This window comes from Fusarium keratoplasticum, chromosome 1 (assembly GCF_025433545.1).
Source record: "Fusarium keratoplasticum isolate Fu6.1 chromosome 1, whole genome shotgun sequence".
Lineage (NCBI taxonomy): Eukaryota > Fungi > Ascomycota > Sordariomycetes > Hypocreales > Nectriaceae > Fusarium > Fusarium keratoplasticum.
The window spans coordinates 1343022-1366039 of NC_070529.1; the positions used below are offsets into that span (position 1 = coordinate 1343022).

The 23018-nt window shown below is 54.2% G+C and overlaps 8 protein-coding genes across 8 annotated transcripts; 5 read left to right on the forward strand and 3 right to left on the reverse strand.

Moving 5' to 3' along the window:
• Positions 1 to 134: 134 nt before the first annotated feature.
• NCS57_00040600 (Palmitoyltransferase PFA4) lies at positions 135 to 1505 on the forward strand (the record flags this gene model as incomplete). Its single annotated transcript, XM_053050492.1, has 1 exon — positions 135 to 1505. The coding sequence occupies exon 1, from the start codon at positions 216 to 218 to the stop codon at positions 1503 to 1505; it is 1290 nt and encodes a 429-aa protein (XP_052919007.1). The 5' UTR covers positions 135 to 215.
• A 496-nt stretch (positions 1506 to 2001) lies between these two features.
• NCS57_00040700 (Myosin-1) lies at positions 2002 to 5824 on the reverse strand (the record flags this gene model as incomplete). Its single annotated transcript, XM_053050493.1, has 3 exons — positions 2002 to 2336; positions 2393 to 5759; positions 5822 to 5824. 3 exons carry the CDS (start codon positions 5822 to 5824, stop codon positions 2002 to 2004), a joined length of 3705 nt encoding a protein of 1234 aa, XP_052919008.1.
• Positions 5825 to 7536: 1712 nt separating this feature from the next.
• Positions 7537 to 8078, forward strand: NCS57_00040800 (uncharacterized protein; the record flags this gene model as incomplete). The annotated part of the gene is made up of 3 exons (XM_053050494.1): positions 7537 to 7699; positions 7742 to 7797; positions 7881 to 8078. The coding sequence occupies 3 exons, from the start codon at positions 7537 to 7539 to the stop codon at positions 8076 to 8078; spliced, it is 417 nt and encodes a 138-aa protein (XP_052919009.1).
• A 1084-nt stretch (positions 8079 to 9162) lies between these two features.
• Positions 9163 to 9645, reverse strand: NCS57_00040900 (uncharacterized protein; the record flags this gene model as incomplete). The annotated part of the gene is made up of 2 exons (XM_053050495.1): positions 9351 to 9645; positions 9163 to 9281 (listed from the first exon to the last, which is right to left on the reverse strand). Exons 1-2 carry the CDS (start codon positions 9499 to 9501, stop codon positions 9163 to 9165), a joined length of 270 nt encoding a protein of 89 aa, XP_052919010.1. The 5' UTR covers positions 9502 to 9645.
• A 2554-nt stretch (positions 9646 to 12199) lies between these two features.
• On the forward strand, positions 12200 to 13033 carry NCS57_00041000 (Peptidylprolyl isomerase; the record flags this gene model as incomplete). Its single annotated transcript, XM_053050496.1, has 5 exons — positions 12200 to 12377; positions 12455 to 12512; positions 12569 to 12610; positions 12669 to 12742; positions 12807 to 13033. The coding sequence occupies 5 exons, from the start codon at positions 12200 to 12202 to the stop codon at positions 13031 to 13033; spliced, it is 579 nt and encodes a 192-aa protein (XP_052919011.1).
• Positions 13034 to 16195: 3162 nt separating this feature from the next.
• Positions 16196 to 18512, forward strand: NCS57_00041100 (Potassium transport protein; the record flags this gene model as incomplete). The annotated part of the gene is made up of 2 exons (XM_053050497.1): positions 16196 to 17699; positions 17749 to 18512. 2 exons carry the CDS (start codon positions 16196 to 16198, stop codon positions 18510 to 18512), a joined length of 2268 nt encoding a protein of 755 aa, XP_052919012.1.
• A 174-nt stretch (positions 18513 to 18686) lies between these two features.
• On the reverse strand, positions 18687 to 20655 carry NCS57_00041200 (DNA polymerase kappa; the record flags this gene model as incomplete). Its single annotated transcript, XM_053050498.1, has 2 exons — positions 18687 to 20408; positions 20458 to 20655. The coding sequence occupies 2 exons, from the start codon at positions 20653 to 20655 to the stop codon at positions 18687 to 18689; spliced, it is 1920 nt and encodes a 639-aa protein (XP_052919013.1).
• Positions 20656 to 20944: 289 nt separating this feature from the next.
• Positions 20945 to 22636, forward strand: NCS57_00041300 (uncharacterized protein; the record flags this gene model as incomplete). Its single annotated transcript, XM_053050499.1, has 3 exons — positions 20945 to 21285; positions 21339 to 21505; positions 21564 to 22636. The coding sequence occupies exons 1-3, from the start codon at positions 21248 to 21250 to the stop codon at positions 22634 to 22636; spliced, it is 1278 nt and encodes a 425-aa protein (XP_052919014.1). The 5' UTR covers positions 20945 to 21247.
• Between the last annotated feature and the right edge of the window lie 382 nt (positions 22637 to 23018).

The window sequence follows — 23018 nt, forward strand, 5'->3', positions numbered from 1 at the left end:
AAAGAGGCTGACGACACACATCGAAGCAGCCCCTGAGATATTACCTAAGCGGGCTATTTACAGCAAGTTTCAGCCACTAAAACGGGTCAATTGCCCCACTATTCCACGGCAGCTAGGAGTTCAAACTCCCCTGAGATCATCTCCAACTCCATGCCACCATCGCCAAAAGACATCCCCCGGCCTGTGATGTAATCATCGTTCTTTGTCTCTTTGCCATGGCCGGCTTCAACGATGCGCCCTTCATCAGGGGCCTCGCCGTGCCCTCCGTCTGCACCCTGATAACCTTCCTCGGCTACTTTTCCCAGATCGTCTTCTCTTTCTCGACACTCGACCCTGGCCCGCCCTCGCGCTCCGAGACGATCCTGTTCAACGGCCTCCTCCTCGTCCTCTGGATAACATACTACCGCGCCGTAACCGTCGACCCGGGCCGCTACGTCTTCAAGGATCGTGTTATCGACGCAGATGGACAGCGCTGGTGCAACAAGTGCTCGGCGCCTAAGCCGCCGAGGTCTCACCACTGTCGCCATTGTGCGAGGTGCGTGCCAAAGATGGATCATCATTGTCCGTGGACGCGTAACTGCGTGTCCATGACGACGTTTCCGCACTTCTTGCGCTTCCTCATCTACACGAACCTGTCGCTCTGGATGCTCGCATACCTCCTGTGGCAGCGCTTCGCCGTCCTTTGGGAACAGCGCCTCATGCCTGCGTATCTGGGTCCCAGCCTCTTTGGCCTTATATCGCTCTCCCTGATCACGCTTATCGACTTCTTCACCACTGTCGCGCTCGGTATCATGCTCATCAACACGGTCAGAGCTTGGATCTTCAACCAGACCATGATCGAGGGCTGGGAACAGGAGCGTCATGAGGCCCTCATCGACAGGGGCGTCAAGGACTGGTGGGACGTTACGGGGCCCGACGGTGAAAAGGTGCGGTTCGAGAAGCTCGAATTCCCATATGACATTGGCTTCTTTGCAAACATGTCCCAGGCCATGGGCACCGGCAATGTCCTCTGGTGGTTCTGGCCCCTCGCGGGGAACCCGGTCATTGCAAAGGACGGCCGCGGGTCTGGCTGGACATGGGAGGAGAACGGCTTCAACCGCGTCGAGGGTCTCTGGCCGCCGCCTGACCCGGATAAGATTCGCCGAGCAGGGCGGGGTTGGCCGGCCGCGAACCGCAACTACGCCGAGGAGCTCCGCCAGGCGAATCTGAACCCGGAGGAGTTCAAGGCCGAGTTTCAGCGACGACAGGATGAGGATGCGAGGAGACGCAGGAGGCAGCTCATGGCCGAGCTGGAAGAGGTGGACGACTTTGACATGTACGACGATGAAGAGTATGACCGCAGCTTCGACGGGGGCATGGGCTGGACAAACTCAGACGGAGACCGTTTACGAGACTATGGGGTTGATGAGGAAGAGTCAGACCCTGAGGACGAGGACGAAGATGTCCCGCTCGCAGAGCTCATACGAAGAAGAAAAGTTCTACAAAAGGACAACTACGACGATTAAAGGGACGTGAAATGAAAATAGAGAGAATAGAAATCTTTTTTTCAGTTTAAAAGAAGCAATTTGACATTTCTAGAACAAGCGACAAAAAAAACAGAGAAGCTTAGTAGGTTAAAACATGTAGAAATCTCTCTTGATCCATGCTTTTCCTCCCACGTAAACCCTTCTCCCTTCCAAGCATACAGACGATGAATCCTCCCTGCCCCCCATACGCTTGCCCAAAAGCTTTCAAGAAAAACCCAACAAGCGGCCGTGACTCTTTCTCTTTTAGCCCCGCCCCCCAAACAAACAAAGGGGCTTTCCCAGCAAGCAAATCAACTCGGTTGCCCAGCTCAGTCTTGTATACAACAAAAAATGCCCCTCCCCCCTCTTTCTCTTGCTCTTGCATGCTCTGTGTGCGTGTGTATGTGTGGTGTGCGCGCGCGCAAGGTTGTAAATCGACATCTTTGTCATTATCTTTTTTGAACGGAAAGATTCGTGAAGCATATACTCGTGTCGACTACCAGTCATCATCATCCTCCTTCTCCCGCTGCATGGCGTTCTTGCGAGCCAGGAGAGCATCCGCCAGGCTGCCTCCCAAGCTGGGTGTAGGAGTGCTGCTACGACTTCCGGTACTACCGTTCAGCGTGTTGAGGCTCATGCCCGAGTCGCGCTGCTGCAGCTCGGCAGGCTTGCGGTTAGCCGCAGGCCGTTTGGCCGGGGGCTGCGGAGGCGTCGGCTTGGCCCGTGGTGGGGCCGGCGGCGCACGCGGAGCCGGAGGAGCTTGCTCCTGAACATAGGCGGCAGGAACCCAGGCCTGCTGCTCCGTCTGTTGATTCTTGGCTAGCCACCAACCTTGATAGCAGTGTTAGTTGACATGTTTCATTACTAGTATGAACAAGATGACTTGCCATTTGACTTACCATTGTTCTCCTTCTGGACAATCTCGACGATCTCATTGGCGTGGATCGAGAGTTCGTTCTCCCGCTGGGCCGCAAAGTCGTACAGAACCTTGGCCAGGATCTTGGGGGGACTTGCTGGCCGTGCAGGGGCAGCAGGGGGGGGAGGAGGTGGTGGTGCACGTCCAGCACCGCTGGCATTGCGAGTGTGGTTTGAGATGGAGTTTGCAACCGCAGCGTGCGCGTTTTGTGTCGACACAGGACGATGGGGGACAGTGACGGGACCTTGGGAAGCGGCAGCGGGGATGGCGGCAGCAGCAGTGACGGCAGCTGGCGGTTGAGGAGTAGGTCGTGAGCCCGCACCAGGTCGAGGCTTGGCCGTTCGGTTGCCAGTAAGTCGAGATGGTCGACCGTTGGGACCTCCGGGCTTGATCAACTTGCCTCGAGTGATAGGTCGAGGGGGTACTGGCTTGCCCTTGGGAGTGGGCTTCGAGACCGAGTTTGGTGGCTCACCAGGTTGTGTGTGGATGCCACCACTCTTGTAATAGTCGACTGGAAGCTGGGAATCCTTGAGAACCTTGACCTGCTGCATCTTGCCTGGCTTCTTGGCGTATTCGATTGTGTCACTGATCTTCAGGTTGAAACCTCCAGGCATTACCCGCTGCATCTGAGTAAACAGTTCAGTCTTGAACACACAGTTCATCAGAGGATCCGGTTCCTGTGGAGAGCCAATGCCGAGGGAGAACCAGTCGTCGCGAGCCGTCGAGGCGCCAATGAACCTGATCGCGCCCAGAGGTACGGACTTTTCAGCCGAGATATGGGGCTGACCATTGACGAGGGCTTGGGCAATGATATAGAACTTGCTGTTTGTAACAACAATGATACGCGGGCTAGGCTTGCTAGAACGACCAAACTTGGCTTCCAAGATCTCAGCTCGGCAAGAGAAGATGGTCTTTTCGTTTGAGCCAATGCCAGCAGCATTGCGGATCTGCGCTCCAGGGCCATTGGTAGCATTGATGCCCAGATAGTCGCCGAGGAATCTTCGGGAACCCAAAAGACTCATACGACGTCTCTCCTTGCGTCCTCCGAGAACCCGGTGGCCCTGGTCTCGAAGTTGCAAGTACTCGGCTCCAGTTCGCTTCTTCCTCCAGAATCTCTGGATTCGAGTGGCGGATTCGGCTCGGTAGGCAAGGTAGGCTCTCCACATGCGCTGGATTCGGGTGGCCATGTTGTGCCAGTATCTATCTCTCATGTGCTCAAGGGCGAAGAGAGTCTCAGGGGCCTTGATGAATGCCTTGGTGACTCCCATCTGCCACTCTTCCTTGGGGATGCTAGTATCCTTGAGAATCTGCTTGACAGCGGCCTCGGTGGTACCGTCCCAAGTGTATTCACCAGCATACGAAGTAGCGGGCGACAAGAGGAAGAATCGATCAACAAACTTGTCGAATGCCTGACGGTAAGCGAAACCAGCTCGACGAATGCGAACGTTCTCCTGAAGACCGAGATACTTGATTTGATGAAGAACATTGGGACCGTTGTACTCAGTGGGCGACTTGTTCTCGTTTGGCTTGATGGTTCGGATATATGAAGGCTGGCACTTCATCAAAGTATCGACCAGGGCATTCGCAGACGTTCGGATACGGTCACCAGCCGAGGGAGGCTGCTTTCGGTTATCTTGATCAACCGGGCGAGGGAACAGGGTATGGACGAATTGGTTTCCGCTGTGCTGGAACAGGTTGAGCAGACCCTTGAGAAGCTGATCCTTGTTCTTATCTGTAATACCATCCACAGTATAGGTGACATCACCAGCGTAGTGCTTGATGATAAAGTTTCCTTGGCGGGGGGTAAGATGGGCGTGCGACATGCCGTTGATGCTCTGCATAAAGGTTCGATCGCAAGCCGCAGGGTCAGCGTGCGCAGTCTTGGTGGCATCCTTCATGGCAGAGAAGATGCCCGGTGGTCGGATCTGCTCGATCAGGTCACACACAACCTTGTTGTCAAAGTACTTGATTGGCGTCCATTGAATCTGCTCCTTCGCGTACTCGTCTTGCTCGGCCTTGAGAGTGAGCTGGATAAAGATCTGCTGCAACTTCTCGTTGACGTAGTTGATGCAAAGCTGTTCGAAACTGTTCTTTTCGAAAATCTCGAAGCCGTAAATATCCAGGATACCAATCGTGTTGCTAGTTGGTTGTCGGGCCTTGAGGGACTTGTTGATGCGCTCGACAATCCAGTCGAACAGGTTACTGTAGATGGCCTTGGCCAGCGCATCTCTTGTAGCCAGTGCCTGGGCCGGGTTCGCAGGCGATTCGATAACCTCGCCGTTTCGAGGAGTCAGAATTCGGATCGTGATGGCGTTGATGAGCTGCTCGGGGGTGACCTCCATGAGGTAGGCGGCGAAATCCACTACGGACCTATCAATCACCTCGGCATAACCACTCTGATCCTCCTGGAACTGGATGTTTCCGATCCATAGAATGGCCGCAAGCATGCGGAAGATCTCGTCTTGCTCGGGTTGGCTGAGGCCAATAATCTTCATGGCGTTGAGCGTGTCTTGGAATTCGGCGAGATCGTCGATGCCGTCAACGTCGAAGCATTTTGACCGGCTCGTGTAGACGTACGTCTCGGGTTTCTGGATGCCAAAGGTCTCTCGGTACTGCTGCGAAGCGCCCTTTGTGAATTGGTAAAAGATGTGGAAGTTGCGCTCGTTTGTGATCTGGCCCACCACTCGCGTCTTCTCCAGGAGGTAGTTTGTGATGTCGGCGCCCACGGGTTCGCCCTGAGCGTTAAAGTAGATTTGTAAGTATTTGCCGAATCGCGACGAGTTGTTGTTTCGCAGTGTCTTTGCGTTTCCAAACGACTCGAGCAGGGGGTTGGTTGCCAGCACCATGTCCTTGATCTGCTTGATGTCTCCCGACTCTCCACCAGACACGCTGGCGATGTACTGCATGATGCGCTTGGCGGCCTCGGTCTTGCCAGCGCCCGACTCTCCCGAGATGATGACGCACTGGTTATCACTGTAGGCCTTCATGTTGTAGTATGCGGATTCGGCGATGGCGAAGACGTGCGGCGGCATCTCGAGTCGGTTCTTGCCCTTGTAGGTGTCGAGGACCTGGTCGGTATAGATGCCCAGGTCCCGGAAGGGGTTGACCGAGACCAACACATGGCCGATATAGGTATAAATCTCGGCGCCCTCGAATCGCTTCTTCAGGTTTTCGTTGATGGCCTCGTTGGACACTTTACTCAGCAGGGTCAGATCGGAGACACCGATCTCCTTCTTCTTGGTGGTCTCGAAGGTGGCCTTCTTGGGCTTTGCGCTGCCGCTTGCGCCAGCCGCGGCCCCGGCGCGGGCGTCCTTATTCTTGGGACGTCTTGATATTCCCTGCGCAACGGGAGCAACGGTCAGCAAAAGAGGCGCCACCGGAGGGGTTATTGGCACCTTACCATGATGTGCAGGGGATTGGGGGGAGAGGGGGGAGGAGGAGGAGGAAAGGTAACCAGACAGGCGATAGTTGGTTAGACGGGCATCAGAGGATCGATCCCGTGAGAAATAAGCGAAGGACTCCGGTAGGATAGATCGGAGAGAAAGATGCGATGTTTTTCCAAAGGAAACGCTGGAAGCTTTGATGTGGCTGGAGTCGAGATTGTGTTCAGCGATGATCTGGTGCCTGACGGGAGGTGACGAAAACGCCGACGATTTTCCGCCCAGCACAGCCCCCTACTGTCGCTATCTTACGCAACAAGTGGCGGGGGACAGGCAATGGTTATTCACTTTTTTTTTCGCAAGCTCCTTGATGAGCCTTGATATCCACGTATCCACGGGTTCGTCTCCGAATACGCGGCATTCAGAGTCCGAAACTTGAAATGAGTAATTATTCACAGAGATGCTTGATGGCTTAATATTGCTGTTGTTGGATGTCTACCTACTGCGGTATTACTGTAATGTTGTCCCTATCATGCAGCAAAGCCTCACAACGAATAACATCGTTTTCGTTTCTACCAAGTCCAGCTGGTGTGTCGTCATCATACGTGCCAGAACCGGCCTCGTCGGGAAGAAAGGGTCGTCTCAAGTCGCTGCCAGCCTCTAATGTCTGTGCCTAATAATAAATGACTCCACCTGTCTCCCCGACTGTTGGCCATCAATCTTGGTAGATCCTTCACAGGGATATATTGCTTATGTTAGTTTGGCTTCCAGAAAATCTGTTTCTGGATCCCAAGCTGTAAATCAACAATGGTTGATTGCGATTCAACTGATATGGTGATGGTTGGCTGCTTGCCGTATTAGGCAGGTAGAATAGTTCAAGCGAGAGTTGATTTCGATTGTGTTGAAGCAAAGCCCACAATTATCGACCAAATCAACAATTCTTTACACTCAACAAGAGGCATTCATCTCATTGCAACACACGTGCCAAATCCAGGACCCTTGATTACATACATTACCTACCAAGTTATGATGACGTTGTTCGCAGGGTATCCCTAGAGCAACCAGGTGGTGTCATGAAACCGCATGAATCTGGACACGGCTGAGTTGTAGGGTGACACATGGCTCCTCTGCTGGGACGACATCAATAACGCCAGGAAGTAACTCAATGCCATTTCTCTTTATGCAACTCATCCATTGTTGATCAAACGGCCCACTCGCTTCCAGGAACAGCTCCATCGCCTTCGGCATCAAGCGTCTTGGCTTGCATCCCCATCCCCGCCAAACAAGCTCCAACCCGCCAAAAGCCTCGCTACAGCGCTGTTATCCAAGTTGTTAGGGCTCCTACGGAGGAAAATACGCCCGTTCGAGTGGCTTCACAAGAGGGCTCGTCAATGACTGGTCGCCAATCCCTGCCCTGTGACGCAGGTCAGTCCCTTGGTTGCGGGGTAGCAACCACATGCCCACTGGCGTGCTGTGGTGATCGCGCGGGACATCCCATCCCAGCTCAGGTGATGATGAGCACCACAGACGGAACATGGCATTAAAAACATGGCCTGGCTGCCGTATCAACGGCCCATTCTGAGACCTTAGCTTGAACGTTGGATGAGATACATAACACCACTACATCCGCCGTCTGAGACTTGTTTACTCTCTTCTCTTCTCCATCTTCATTCAACTTACAACAACACAATACACTGAGTACTTCACATCACCATTGAACTCATTCACCTCCGCAATGGCCGACACTACTGAGCAGCAGCCCCAGCTGGTTGACGAGACTCCCATCTCGCCCATTCGCCCCAACCAGGCACGGAGAAACTCCCTTGAGGACCACCTCAAGCACCGCCCCGATCGTGCCGAGCTCGTCGAGAGTAAGAAGGCCCAGACCTACCAATCCGGTAATGCCGACATAGAGCATTGCTGACACGGCCCCCAAACAGAAAACATCCTCCCAGACTCGACCGCAGCGCCAGGCCTCCTGGCGCACCAGAAGGAGGTGAGTCAAGACAAGACAATCCAAGCCCTCTTGCCCAGCCCAGTTGCCTTTTCTTTGTTGAAGAGCCACCATTGCTGACGTAGCCCCACCACGCGCAGCTCCAGAAGCACATGCTCGAGGACAAGCTCAACGACAAGATCTCGCACCGCCCAGACCCCGAGGCCCTCATCAAGAAGGACATTTTGCACGATGACCCTCGCACCACCGGGCAGGACGAGGCCGCCAAAAAGTACGAGGAGGCCATCGAGGACGAGTATGCCAAGCGCGAGGGTGGCGCCTGAGCATGATGTCATGCGACGGGGTCATGAGCCTCGGCGCTCATGATACCCAAAACCATGGGGACTCGGGACGAGTGAAATGATTTTTCAAACTTTGGGCAGGCATGTTAACAATATGGTATGGGACTAAGTGGGCGCTTTTCGGCTGCAGCCGGGCATTTTGGCCGGTCTTGTAATTATCATGGGAAATCCTCGAATTATTCTAGCACTAAACACAGAAACCAACTTTGAGTGTGACGGGCAGACCCTGGACTCACCATTGTGATTGGGCCGTGACTCTGATGCATGGAAAGTGGAATCACAACTATTAGAAGCCACTTCTCATCCATCCCCCTTGGGAAAATCACAGCGGGGAGAACGCGCATGCTCCGAGATGGTGGAGGAGGAGTGCGGGCAAGACGGGATTGAGCATCAAAAAAGGCAGACCCCTGCCGACAGTTGGGCTGCAGGTACCGGACGGGAGGGAACCCAATGCCCCAGATATAGCAACGCCCAACCCTTCACACCATCGTTCACAGGATACCCTTGAATCCTTCGCAGAGGAAGAAAAAAAAAAATCAAGGAAGAAGCAATTTAGATCAAGGGGTATGGGGAGGGGTGAAACAAGACGGAGACGCGGTTGGCTTGCAAGAGCAAAAAATTGAAATTTGTTTCATGCTCGTCGGACCAGGCCGACGGGCTGAAAACCCAATCTGATCTCGTAGAAGACAAGACAGAGAGATTGAGGATGCCAGGGCCCCAGCCCTTCTAGAAGTAAGTCAGTGCAGACCCCGAGGGTCGCGCTGAAGAAGTGTACATGTGAGTGTATCCGTATACCCGTCCACCCATAACCAACAGAGTAAAAATCCTGTTCCAGTCCCAATATCCTGCCCAAAGCCCACAACTTGAAGGTGGCTGTCGAAAAAATTCCCATGCCCAGTTGAGTTGTCCAAATCGCCAGTCGCTTAATGATACATCGCCACGCTGCGCATAATCCTGTTCGATGACCCCCTAAAACGCCGGTCCGTGCTGTATCCCATATCCTTTACATGTGTGTATCGCCGTCAAAGAGTCGCAGAGAACAAAGGAAAAGAAGAGTCGAGAACGCTCAAGATCGAGAGTAGCTGTTGGAGTAGGTTGGGCTGGGCGAGTACTGCTCGAAACCGACTTTGTGGTGGTTGATGACGGTGTTTCGTCCAGACTTGGCGACTTGAGTGGTGTGCTTGTCTGCGTTGATGGTTAGTGTGGGGCCGAGCGGCATTGAGCCCGGAGGCCCGGGCAGATGATGAAACTCACCAGCACCATACTCGCGGTACTCTCCAGGGGAAAGTGACCGAGGGGTCGAGTCTGTCGAGGAGACGTAGGATCCAGATGAGTAGCTGTAGGAGCTGTGGATGGAAGGCTCCTTGGAGCTCTGGTGGATCTGAACTGTATAGGGGGCACTCATGATGGCGGTTTTGAGTGTTGTTGTTGTTGGTGTTGTTGTGTGAGCTGGAGAGTCTTGCACCGTGAGGCTTTGTTGTGTGTAAAACTTTGCTAAAGTAGACCAAGAGTTGTCTGGATGCTGGAGGTTGGAGATTGGAAGTGTCTGGTGAGGATAAAAGGGGAATTCCAGCTGTGACGAGGAAGGGGGTCTATATGTAGTTGAAGTCCATGGCGATGCAACCGACAGTACGTACTCTACCATTCCCTCAGGACAAGTGGATTTAACCCAAGCCCTGACTGCCTGGGGAACAAGGATTGCCAGGCAAAGCGCAAGGCAACTCCTGGACGGTTGGTAGATGGAACCTGAGGGAGTGAGTCAAGCAGAGACCACACGAGGAACCGCGCGCTGGCAGGCTCCCGGACCCGGCACGATAGCGGCCATCTACGATGAAGGACTGGGGGGGAAAGGGGACCAGGGGCGTGTAGTCGGGGTGCAGGACGACGGGGCGTAGGCAAATCATTGGGCATCGAGTGGCTGTCAAGGGCGATGAGAAACAAGGGACCAGAAAGAAGGATCCTGGCATTCAGAGCTTCCAAAGGCACGGGGACATGTCTCGGTGGCAAAAAAGCTGTCAAGTGAAGCTTGGGTGACGCTGGTCGCTGGGACGGGGCGGAGCCATTCAGAGCGAATGAGCAACCCGGCGCAAGGCAGGGCAAGGCAAAGCCCCACGGCGTGTGCGAGCGAGTGAGCGGCAGCCAAAAGAAGCTGGACAGGAAAATCAAAATAGACGAAACAGGACAAGGAGGAAAAGGGTCCGTTGTTGCCTGTAATTGGGGGCCACGGAGTTCGCTTGTCTCGGTCGAAGTTCTTGGTAAGGGCCTGTGAGACCCTTGGTAGGACAAAGGGCTTATTTTTTTCACGGTCATGATTGAGACACGTGAGAAAGCATCTTTGAAGTGACTGCATGAGATCCCTTGATGCCGCAGCAAGCCATCGCAGGCACAAGGCACCAGCGCAAGCCCAGCCGTGACACCAGCCTCTGCCTCGCATCAACCGGCAAATCCAGGTACCGTTGCCTTGGGTTCCATAGACCCATCCACCCATCGTCAGTTAATTAATATTGGCGGAGGATGGAGCGTGCAGGCTCGTGAATCTACCTGCTCTATCTGTCATTCCAATCTCTGTCTCGCAGATCTATTGCGGACGGACTAATTTTTCCCCTATTTGCTTTTTCTTGCCCCTTTGGGCTCTTGCTCCCCTTTGAGGCTGGCCTCGACTCTTGTCGCAACTGGCATCGCCCTTGCTCAACGTCCCGGCTCGTTCCATTCAGATAGATTCGTCGATGCCCAAACCGAGGTGTGTGTGGGCGAGAGGGCCCGAGCCTATGGAGGACGCGAATACTTCCCAGCCGGGCGGAAAGGGGGGGAAGGGAGGATGATTAATCGCTGTCTCATTGCTCCTGAGGGGAGGGGATACCATTATCAAGGCGAGACAGGGCCGTGAAGCGTCTGAAGCGCTTGGTCCAGGGCCTCTCTCGCTCAGGTGGATCTGACACATGCAGGCTCTCTCTGGTGCCATCCCATCCCAGCAAAGGGTCAAAAGAGCCGTGGGCCCGGCTTGCTGCATCTCTGCTGCAGGAACTGATGCGACTACTCGGCTGCAAGAATGACGATTAGCTGGAGCCCTACACCCTCTCGCCCTACACGTCGTCACGCGCGGCGAGTCAACCGATGCTCCAGCGCCCCAGCCGCCCCAGGCTGTTGACGGTGTTGTGCTGCGCAGAGGGATGGATGGGCGGCTGGACCCGGCAGTGGACGCTGTCACATCGAACTTGTCAAACATCATCACCCAGTGACGTCGCGATGTTTGACTCTATCACAGCCTTCCCGGTGACTAGTCGGACAAGGCCGGCTTGAGTATTTCCTTTTTACGCCTCACCTTGGACAGCGCTCGTGTCGGCTAGAGCCAATACAACGCAGCATCACAGCAAAGCGTCGTGTATTCGTCATGGGTCACATGGGAGAAGCAAAATGGTTTCGCCTCGTCGCCCTGCCAGACAACAAAGCTGTGCAAGGCAAGGCGTCAGATTGGCGACAGAAGTGGTGTTGACGCGGTCAACGTGACTGCATACCCAGGGCGTGTTTGGCATCGCAACGTTGTCTTCATGGATGGGCCCTTGCAAAGATGCTGCTGCTGCGTCCTGCGCCTTGCCCGCTCATGACGGGATCCGGTCCTGCAGCCCTCCCCGGGTTCCGAATGGAGATAAAGATACGGACGGGATGGGACAACCTAGCGCCAGATCAGGAGCTGCGACTAGGGGCCATCTGGCGGACCGTGGGCCATTGGCCAATGACTTGGCCAGCTGTCCCAGGCTGGGCTTGGACCCTGCTATGACGCTGTTGCTTGGCTGTTTATAGGGGCCAGCCCAGCGCAGAGGTCACGCTGTAGAGTTTAGGTTGGCTGTCCTCTGGACGAGCCACGTCGCCGCGACTGAGAGGCTCCCCTCTGGTCTCAAGGGGAACCATCCATCCACCCAACAACCTCGCATCGCACCGCCTCCCCTCCAAACCAACCACACCCTTCGACGTCACAAGCCTCCAGATTCAGGCTTCTCAACGTCTTCCACGCCGACCTTCCACTTCTTCCATTGCCCCTCCCTCCCCGTCTCCATACCCGAAGTACTGTACGCATCGGTGCCCACCCCGCCCGAACCGCCACCATGAAGGCCGCCCTGATCCTGTCTGTCCTGGCCTCTGCCGCCGTTGGCGTTGTCGCCGAGGAGCTCAAGATTGACGTGACGCTGCCCGTCGTCTGCGAGCGCAAGACCAAGAACGGTGACAAGATCCATATGCACTACCGTGGCACCCTCGCCGCCGACGGATCACAGTTCGATGCCAGTAGGTCACCCTCCACCTTGCGTCGCCCGTTGCGACAGCTGCGCTACGCAAATCAAATGCTAACTCGGACACACAAGGCTACGACCGGGGCACTCCCCTCGTCTTCAAGCTTGGTAGCGGCCAGGTTATCAAGGGGTTCGTGTTTGCCTCACCGTGATGCATTCGAGCCCGACGCTGACAGATAATCAAAGATGGGATCAGGGTCTCTTGGACATGTGCATCGGCGAGAAGAGGTGGGTGAAGACACAACGCATTGTTGGCGATGCCCCAATTGTTGACCCCCTGACTTAGGACTCTGACCATTCCCCCCGAGTTCGGTTATGGCCAGCGAGCCATTGGCCCTATTCCCGCCGGCTCGACCCTGAGTACGTTGATCCCCCTCCTCCTTCTCGCCTCATCTTTACCGCCTAACACTTTGTGAACCTATAGTCTTCGAGACGGAGCTCGTCGGCATCGATGGCGTCCCCAAGCCCGAGAAGATCGAGACCAAGGTTGTCGAGAAGGTCGAGTCTGCCACCGAGAGCGCTGAGGAGGCAGCCGAGTCTGCTACCGAGAAGGTTGCCGAGAAGGTCGCCAGCGTCGTCGCTGAGGCTGCCGACGCCGCCAAGACCATCCTCGCGGATACTGATGACGCCCCCGTTCACGAGGAGCTGTAATGACCATGTACACGACCATATCGCTCTTGCATACCCCATCTTAGATGTACAACTTGAAGAAAAAAACCGGAGCTCGTCACTATCGACGTCGTTCTGCTTCTACTCCCTGGGAGGCCCCACGCTGGGCATCGCCAAGCAGGTGACTGTTGGCCGCAGCTACATGACCGTCCGGGGCATGTAGCGATGGTCTGCATGGATGACAGCAGGTTATGCCCGTAGATCGCGACAGTTCGGTGATGTCATGTCATGATACCTCTGATGCTGGGGGTAAGAGCGGTCAATGGGTCCGGATACACGGTTGGGGCCACGACTTTTTGGTTTCCGAAGAATTGAATCTCTATCAGATACCGAGATACGCCGTGCGACCCCAGGGCCGGCACATGTATGTATGTGGTGCTGCCCGAGTCATGCTGTCGTAGCTTGCACATTGTCGGTCAGCCGGTGAGCCCCCACTACCGAGTCAGATGGATGTGGGATATCGGTTAAGCGGAGCAGAGGAATACGTATTGCTCCCTTTGGATGGAAGAATAGTGCTTCCGCCCTTACAATTTCCTGGGCCATGAACCGAGATTGGTAGAGTGTACGATACGATGCCGGGTAGGGAGATCCATGCCCAGCAGCGAGCAAGCGATAAACCAGGTGTTATCGACATGATAGCAAAGTCATGGAGTATATGGGTAGCATGGTATCGAGCTTCGTACCAGCCTGGGTGATGTATTATAGCTATCTCCCCTAGTCCGAGTTCGAGTTGGAGAATAGGGATATGTCTTAGGAGGCAGTTTTCAGTCGTGGAGGTGTCGTATTCGTAGGCAGGGTTGTTTCAGGTGACATATGCATGAACAAGACGTGTTATGGGCATATACCGTCAGTATAATACGCAGTGTTCGTGGCAAGCTCTCAAGAGCACGGCGCATAAATGCAACCATCAGCTTACTTGTGCCGGGTAGGTAGGTAGGTACTGGTGGAACAGAAGAGTCTCGCACAAGCGAAAACCTACCCTATCTCGATGAACAATAAAAATGTGACCATTTGAAGCTTGTACTTTGGAATACAATATTTGTCTAGTGTGGTTGTTTTTGCTGTTTTTGCTGTTTTTAGGATACCCTTTGTATTTGATCGTTAGATGGCTCAAATATCGTAGGTGTAGCCGTGTTCGTTTCGGAAAGCACTGAGCCACACTCCCATCATCCCACTGTTACTCAAACAGGCGTCGTCGTGGCTTCCACGTGGCGACGGATCAATCGATGAAGCTAACCGCCGACGGGAAGCTTGATTGATGACAGCGGCACCGTGATTCTTAGCTGGAGTCTAAATTGACGGACAAGGACTGCAACGGCACATGGTGATGTTGTGTTGCATGTGTCTTAGGTAGGTAGAGCACTATGAACTGATGCTTGGTATAGAGTGGACAAGCGACTGCCAAGAAATGCCAATACCGACGAGATCGGATCTAATCACTTGGCTAGAGTTGATTGGAGAGCAGGTCCTCACCAACAACATTATCCCCATCAATGTGCAAAAGCAAACACAGAGCAAGGGAAAAAGAGTCAAGGTAGCCCGAGTATAGCATCCTTTGCCCCTCTGACTACTTCATCCTCGGCGAGTCGACACTGGGGAGGAAATCTAAGGCGAGAACTTGCGTATTGGTTTCTTCTCGCCTCGCCTGGAGGACCTCTTCGCTTCCACAAGTGCTGACGAGAGATAGGTACCGAAGCGGCTTGCACCATGAGCTTATTTGTCCAGTTGACATCGTACCAGAACTTCAAATATTTGGAGCTTGTTCAATTGCCGCGGCTACAGGGACCAAACAGTCTGGTATACAACATGCATTTAGCGATCCTGGAGCCCTGCTGAGCCACATCAAACATCGGCGATTTGCCGTTGCACAACCAACTCTCAACTCTATGATGCCACAAACGAACCTCAATCTATTGGTTTATGCAAGGGCGGGGATTGATTGGGATCCATGGAAGCTCATTTGAAGAGTTGCCAGTGCCCAGCTGCTCAGCCACCACCAAATCAGGGACGATTCAGGGATCATTGACGAGCTACCATTATCGTGGGAACAAGAGAAATCTTCCGTGATGAACGGCACTGGAACTGTCAACGGTCAAGCCGCATTGCCGATGCGTGCTGACAGTCAGCGGCGACGGTGGCAAGCATTAAAGTTGCATCTAAAAGGATGGATGAAACGGCACAACCATCCACTCCCGGACTGAACGGTATATTGCGAGTCCGTGACGGGACAGTCAAACCTCCACTGATACCCGCCCGGACGCGCCCCCGGGCCCGCTGGCCATTTAGCACTCCCCGGGAACTAAAAAGGAGCTTCCGCTGGGAGTGGAGGGGCGGGAATTGGAGAGGAATGGCCAAAATCTTAACGGGACGACATTGGACATTTCGTATCGCGCTCATCCACTTGTGGCTTCATGGGGAAAGGCAAAGAGGTTATTCGAGGCCAGCCTCTGTGCCGTCTTGCCCGAGCTGGCTCCCTCACAACGCTGGGTTATAGCATTGCTTGGGCCATTACACGATCCCTAACCCCCTGCCCTTCAGTGTTGTCCCCATCGGCCTCACCTAATACTCACCGCGCTGTTAGCGGCCATTCGATAAAGCATCCATGTTCTAAGCTCCAGCGGGTGAGATGGAGCACCCAGGTACCGGCAGGTACCACAGGGGACGGGACCCGTGAGGCAGTGCACATCGGGGCTACCGCTGTCGCGTCTCATCCATTCGATTTCTCCCTTTCCACGCCGTTTTATCCTTGGATGATGCATAGCCAGTTGTCAAGTCTCCTTTTCTTTGTCTGAGCTTTGCAGGTTTTCTGTTGCAGAGGCGACGACCCTCCCATCGGCACCTACCTCCGCTCCGCTGTGCGTGGCCCCCTTGGTAGTTTAGTGCTCCCGCGCTCTCTTTCACGTCGCTTCCCTTTTTCGTACCGACTTCAACTTCTTTCATCACCACTTGCATGCCGACATCGCCACCAGCATCACCCAATTCCGCCGCTCTTTATCATATTTCGTCGACATGTCTTTTCATTTCAAGTAAAAAGCCTCTTGCTGAACCACTTATAAATCCCTGAGAGGCTCTGCGCACTCTATTTGGAAGCTGACCATTCCAACCGGGGTACACGTCTTGGCATATCGCCCCCAAGAACCGACGATGCTTTCCTCCATCAAGACTCGATGGGAGGAGCTCCTGGAGGAACATCCAAGACTCGAGACCGTCAGCCGTTTTATCCCACCCATCAATTACATCACCATCCACTACGCCTACTTCATCTTCGGCTCTCTCTTCTTTTCTGTCATCTTCTGGGGGTCTAGCGAGCCAAGTCGCAGCATCCGCTACATCGATGCTTTGTTCCTCGTTGTGTCGTCCTTCTGCGACGTCGGCCTCAACACTGTTAATCTTAGCGAAATCACAACATGGCAGCAGGTTCTGCTATACCTTTTATTCATCCTCGGCAGTGCGCTTTGGGTCTCATTCTGGACAGTCATGGCACGAAAGCATGCCTTCGAGAAGCGATTCGAGGATATCGTCATGGCAGAGCGAGAAATGCGAAAGCGTCGTGCCGCTGCCAAACCAACCCCGGCACTTAAGAGATTCTTTACCTTTGACAAATTCAAGTCGTCTCCCCCAGCCACGACGACCCTCCCTGGCTTGGGCACCCGCCAGCGTACCATGATGGAAAAGGGTGACCCCGACGAATTGATGGCTACAACTCTTCCCATGCGCCGCGCAAGGTCTGCGCCCGAGGAGTCTATTTCTTCTGACTCGGAGGACAACGATAGTAATACGAGCACGGTAGCAGCCCATCCGACTCTTTCTCCTGGCGCCAACGATCACATCACGTTCGCTAGTAGCATGGCGCATCCCAATGGTCGCAGAGGAAGTGTCTCCATTTACCAACATAACGACGACAACAATGGGGGTTTGCCAGGGGCACGACGGCCCTCGACGGCGGAGTCGGCCAAAAGCGATGAATCCGAAGATTTCCTCTTGCACTGGAAAAAGATCCTGGGCGCACACAACACTAGCAAGAGAGGACAGTTTTACGACTTGAGTTCCGATGAGCGTGAAGCTCTGGGTGGTTGTGAATACAGAGCGCTCAAGGTGCTCGCGGTCGCCGTTCCTCTGTACGGCTTTCTCTGGCAGTTCCTCTCCGCCCTTGCATTGGGTGCCTGGATCAACAATTATAGACCTGAGGCGGCGGCAGTCAATGCCGTGAACCCCTGGTGGTGCGGCATCTTCCTGTCATCCTCAGCCTTCAACAACGCTGGCATGTCTCTTCTCGATGCCAATATGTCAGCCTTTCAAGACGCCTACTTTGTTCAGATTGTTGTTGGCGTCCTCATCCTGGCAGGAAACACAGCTTACCCCCTTCTTTTGCGACTCTCTCTCTGGTGTTGTCTCCAGGTACTCAAACTGACGACTCCGGAAACCGCGCATGGCCCCTGGAAAGAGACCATCGAGTTTATCCTCAAGTACCCCCGACGTGTCTACACCACCCTTTTCCCTTCTCGTGCAACATGGTGGCTTTTTGCTGTCATCGCCACCATCAACACCATCGACTGGGTCGCATTCGAAGTGCTCAACATTGGTAACCCTGTCGTTGAGGACATGCCTGTATCTGATCGAGTCATTGCTGGATGGTTCCAGGCAGTTGGTTAGTAAAACTTGACTTCTTATCGTAACTCCTGCTAACATTAATCAAGCTGTGCGTGCCGCTGGCTTCGCTGTTGTTTCGATAGCTAAGCTGTATCCTGCTGTTCAGCTGTTGTACATGATTATGATGTATGTTTCAGTCTATCCTGTCTCCATCACCATGAGACACTCGAATGTGTATGAGGAGCGATCTCTCGGTATCTACGAGGACGATCCGCAGATGCTAGAGGAAGAGAATGGCAATAATCTCCCCACGATTGCGGAGGAACCTGAGAAGACACCCTTGCGACGCAGAGTCACGGCCGCGGTTCATAAAACCGCTCACAAAACCGTCAAGAGATCAATGACATTTCACGGTGTGGGTGTGCGCGCTCCGCCCAAAGGACCCGACGACAACTCTCGCATCTCCTTCATTGGCCAGCAGATTCGCGGCCAGCTTGCCCACGACATGTGGTGGCTTATCCTTCCTGTCATTATCATCATGATCATTGAGACGGATAACTTCCTCGACAAGCCTCTTGAATACAGTGTTTTTAACATTCTGTTCGAGGTGGTGTCGGCATACGGCTGCGTTGGTCTTTCCATGGGCGTTGCCAACAACAGCTACAGCTTGGCGGGAGGTATGCACACGGGCAGCAAGCTCATCCTGTGCATGGTGATCATCAGAGGGCGTCACCGAGGTCTGCCTGTCGCCTTGGATAAAGCTGTCAGGCTGCCGGGCGAGAAGTTGCACAAGGAAGAGGAAGAGGACTCACGGATCAGGAGAACGAAAACGATGGACAGGATCGCCAGTCGCGAGTCCAGGGCCATATAAAGGTCTATCTCAGATATATGTGCGAGCAAGGCGTTTAAGGATGTGTGTGATGTTTTAAGATCTGGTTCAGGCAACGGAAGAGATAGTCCAAAATGGATATGTAAGAGACTAATCGTACAGAGTATATATAGACCTATTTGATTGCATGGATCATCATCATAAACTTCATCTCATCTATCCAAAGAACAGCTGTTTCTGTTTGGGATCGACTGTTCGTGGTCGCCCTCTCTTCTTGTCTGCTATGCGCGGCTTCTTGGGCTCCGGCGTCGTGTCCCTCTTTATGGAAGGGCCATCTTCCTGCACGGCGTCACGTATTGTCTGCCGAGATAGACAGAGGTCTATGTGCTCGTTGAACTGCCTTTCATCGGCAGCCTGTGGCCTACTGCATATGGGACAGTCCCACCATTCCTCGGCGGCTTGCTCCTTTACAGGGTTGGGGGCAATCTCCTTGCCGTGCCTTCGATATGGTGAGTCTCCGGGGCTGTCCTGGTTGCTTGACGAGCCTTCCAAGAGGCCGTCTGCATCGTCGATTTGCAAGTCGGCCTCTGGCCACTGTTCCCATTCTCCATCATCGTCGCTGGCCTTTCTCTTGAGGTTTCCCTCGGACTGGCGGTCTTCCGAGTCGTTTCTGCGCGGCCGGAAACCGAAAAAGGCCATGGTATCAGGCTTCTTGGTGCTGACGAGGTGTGTGCATCGTAAGCCCATCAGCCGTAGCTTCATACCCGGCATGTCCTGCTCCAATTTGGAGAGGATGGGAAGGGCATAGTTGTACAGGTCGTCTGCGAGCCAGATAGCGCGCGGCAGGACAACCTGACGGGTCAAGACCTCGAAAGTGTGAAGCTTGACCTTAAGGCAGAGGGTGCGACCCTTGCACTCGGCACGCTTCATGTCCTTTTCAAGTTCCTCGGCTGTCCACCGTAGCTTGTCTCGTAGCTGGGTTGGATCGGACATGTCACGAAATGTGCTTTCTGTGCCGACACTCTTGCGCTCATACTCTTCAGCTGGTTGAATCTTGGTGCGTCCCAGACCGAGATAGCACTTGAACAGGAACTCTGAGGTTTTGTCGCCGAAGAGAGGGTTGAGAAATTGTCTCTGAGCGTAAAGATCGCCACATGTCTTGATACCGATTTCGAGGAGTTCTCGTTCAAGAACACGGCCGACACCATTGACCTTTCGTGTAGGGAGATCGCGCATAAAGGCCATGATGGTAGGCCGATCACCTGGTAATACGTATTGACCGTTGGGCTTGTTCATGTTGGAGCAAATCTTGGCAAGTTTTGCGTTGGCGGCTATGCCAGCAGAAACGGTAATGTTGGTTCTTTGGTGGACTTCGCTTCTCATCTGTTCGACAGCTTCTGCTGGGTCCATCTGGTGTTCTTGACAGTACTCTGTAATGTTGAGATATGCCTCGTCGATACTGGCACTTTCGAAACGTGGATCGTAGTTTACGAGGACCTCCCGGACTTCCTGTGCTTTTGCATTATACTTTTCGAAATTTGGCTTCAGAAGGATTAGACTTGGGCACAACTTCTTGGCCACGAACCCCGCCATGCCTGATCGACAGCCAAACTTGCGGGCAATGTAATTGCAAGTTGTCAATACGCCACCGCCGACAGCAAATGGTAGGTCCTTCAATTCGGGTCGATCCAACTGCTCCACGGCTGCATAAAAGGCATCGCAGTCCACATGAACGATGTGTTGCGTCAAGTCACGGGAAAGCTCGAGCTCGGCGATGAGACGGTCAGCGTTGCGTAGATCGCGGGTGAGGTCCTTCTTTTCGAGCTCGGCCTTGCGGGCGATGATTTGCTCGATCTTCCGGGTGAGGACTTTGTCACGGACTTCTTCGCGGTTAAAGAACTTGGATCCTTTGGAGGCATTGTAGATGATCTCAGAGACCTGGTTTGGTGTTAGTGATGCCTAATAACGAAGCTGAGTTTGAACGCACCTTGGTCTGATCAACCTTGTCCTGACCTGCTTTTAGGAGCGAAGGACCGAGTAGGGAGTATTTGAGAGTCTTGAGAGTATCCTCATCGGGGTTTTCGGTGACCTCTTCTTTGACATCTTCAGTCTCACCAGGAAGCTCTGGTGTCTCCTCTGTAGATGGTGACGGAGGTTTCTCCTCCGGCTGGTCTAATGAGGTCATCTCAAGGAGTGAATAATGATAAGTCCATAGCAGTCGTCAGTGATATCGAAGGCATCATTAACAACGACCAAGATGCCGTCTCGATCTCCGTCGCGTGTCAGCACAAAGGAAGAAGTGAGACGTGACGAATGCCCCTCGATGACTGGACGCGTTGCAAGTTTGAACACGAAATCACGTGCTCATTCTTGGCGTCTGTCTTTGGGCAGCTTCGATGGTGGGGGCCGCTAATTTGGAGGTGGGACAGCTTTAACGACACCAAGGGTCCTACTCTTCGGATTGGCTGGCACATGTGCTTCCCCTCCCCAAGAACAGGCGTTTAAGCGCCGACATCGACAACCTTTGCAGGGCCACACATGCATCATGTCGTCCGTTGGAAACAGAGGAGCAGATCAGTCGTCGTGCCGCCCGACGAGCCAAGTGGCGCACGAGGGCAGGAGGGTACAAAAGCCCAAGGAGCCCGCAAGTTGTGGGAGCTTGGCGATGTGACCCGTCTTTTCCTCCTTTTTCTCTCTTGCGACCAGTGTCTCGAGTCTTACTCTCTCGTTATCGGAGCTGCTGCTGTGCTGAACCCCTCAAGAGCTTGAGCTTCAAGATGGCGGCGCGGCCAGGAGAGGAAAATGTTGCTACTCTGTGAGTTGCGCCTTGTTGCGCCAGACGTTCCAGATACTAACTCTGCTGTAAAGCTTCGGAGATGTTCATTACTTTTACAGCCCCGAGGATGTGAAGCCCAGGCATCACAGATTCGACAAGGGTTCCTACGTCTACCTCTTTGAGCATGCGGGCGAGCGCCGGTGTCGCATTGAGGTTGCCAACCAACCTGGCACTGAGGACCAGGACGCCTTTGAAGGATGTAAGGCCTAACATGGGGCACAGCAGCTGTTGGGCACACACTGACATTGCGCAATCAGTCCTCGACCAGACTCACGTTCGATACTCGTACAAGCAGCACTGCATGGTCACTTTGACGGCACCCGAGGCTCCTGTCGACCAGAACGATTGGCATTTGCCGACTTATGATCCCCGAAATGAGAACAAATACCACTACAAGCTCCACTCGGTGGACATCTACTTCTGGACGCAGAAGGATGCCCTCCAGTTTCTGAATGGTGTCAGAAGGGTCGTCCCACCATCCCTCGTGGAGGTTTTGGATGAGCCCGGTCCGCCCCCGCAGCCGGCTCCCATGAGCTCCGTTGTTCAGCAGCTAGAGAATGTAGCCATCTCTGACCCCCAGTATGCGTCATCCAAGCCTTCATCTGGCGCGCCGAGCTTTGCGCCTCCCCCGACCGCACCGGCCCCGTCGACCGAGGCTCCGGCGGAACCTGCCACATTTGTCCCAATGGCGTACAACCCGGCCGCCCCCGCCGCTCCGGAGACGATACAACACCGAGAGAAGACGCCGCCTCCGGATGAGGACCCGCTCAACCCGCTTGCTGTGGCTGTCGCCTACGATTATCAGAAGCAGCCCTTCACTCCTGGAATGCCCCCGCCTTCTCAATTCCCTCCCGGAGGGGTTACAAGCCCTGGACTGCCTCCACCTCAGTTTGGCCAGCACCCCGGACTTCATAGAGCCGCAACAATGCCAGCTCAGGGCTTGGGAAGCCCATACTCTGCAAACTTCCCTGGCTCGCCCGGTTTCGCGCCTCCACCTCCACCTCCCCAGACACAACCACCGCCACAGACGCAACCCCCAGCGCAGCCGACGCCGCCAACAACTAACCCAGGCCTTCCTCCACCCCCGGGAGGCTTTGCACAATACACCTACACTCACCAGCAGGCGCCAGCTCCTCAGGGAGGAGCAGAGTATGGTGTCCACCAGCAGGTGTACCGCCCCACGCAGACTGAAATGGCCAACTCGGAGATCTACTCGTTCCAGCCACAGTCACAGCAGAAAGAGCCGCGAGGCAAGCTCGAAGAGAACGCCGGACGCCTGGAGCGTGGCGTGACGGGCATGCTGAAGAAGTTTGAGAAGAAGTTTGGATAAATTGATTCCAGGTTGGGCATGTTGGGGCGTTTGGGTGGTTGGATTGCAGGCGTTTCAACCGTCCTGGCGTCTATTTCTATATCCTTAATTCTTTAAGTATTAGTTCACACTACATCATCTACGTTTATGTCTGTTGCGTGTGCTGGCAGCCCCTCATTCTTTGGGCCGGGCAAGGTATTCTCATGAAGTGGCTGGGACCATTGGTTTGAAAGAAGTTGTGCTAGCTTTATGGGACAGGAATATTGCTGATGAAACAATATCCCCAAGCCCAGGAAGATGCCACGCCAACTCGCTGCGTCGTTGGAAAGCTAAGGTATACAAGTGGTGCCGTTCAGTGTTGGGGCTGGGATGATGCCGGTGGCCTGAGACAGACCGCATTATG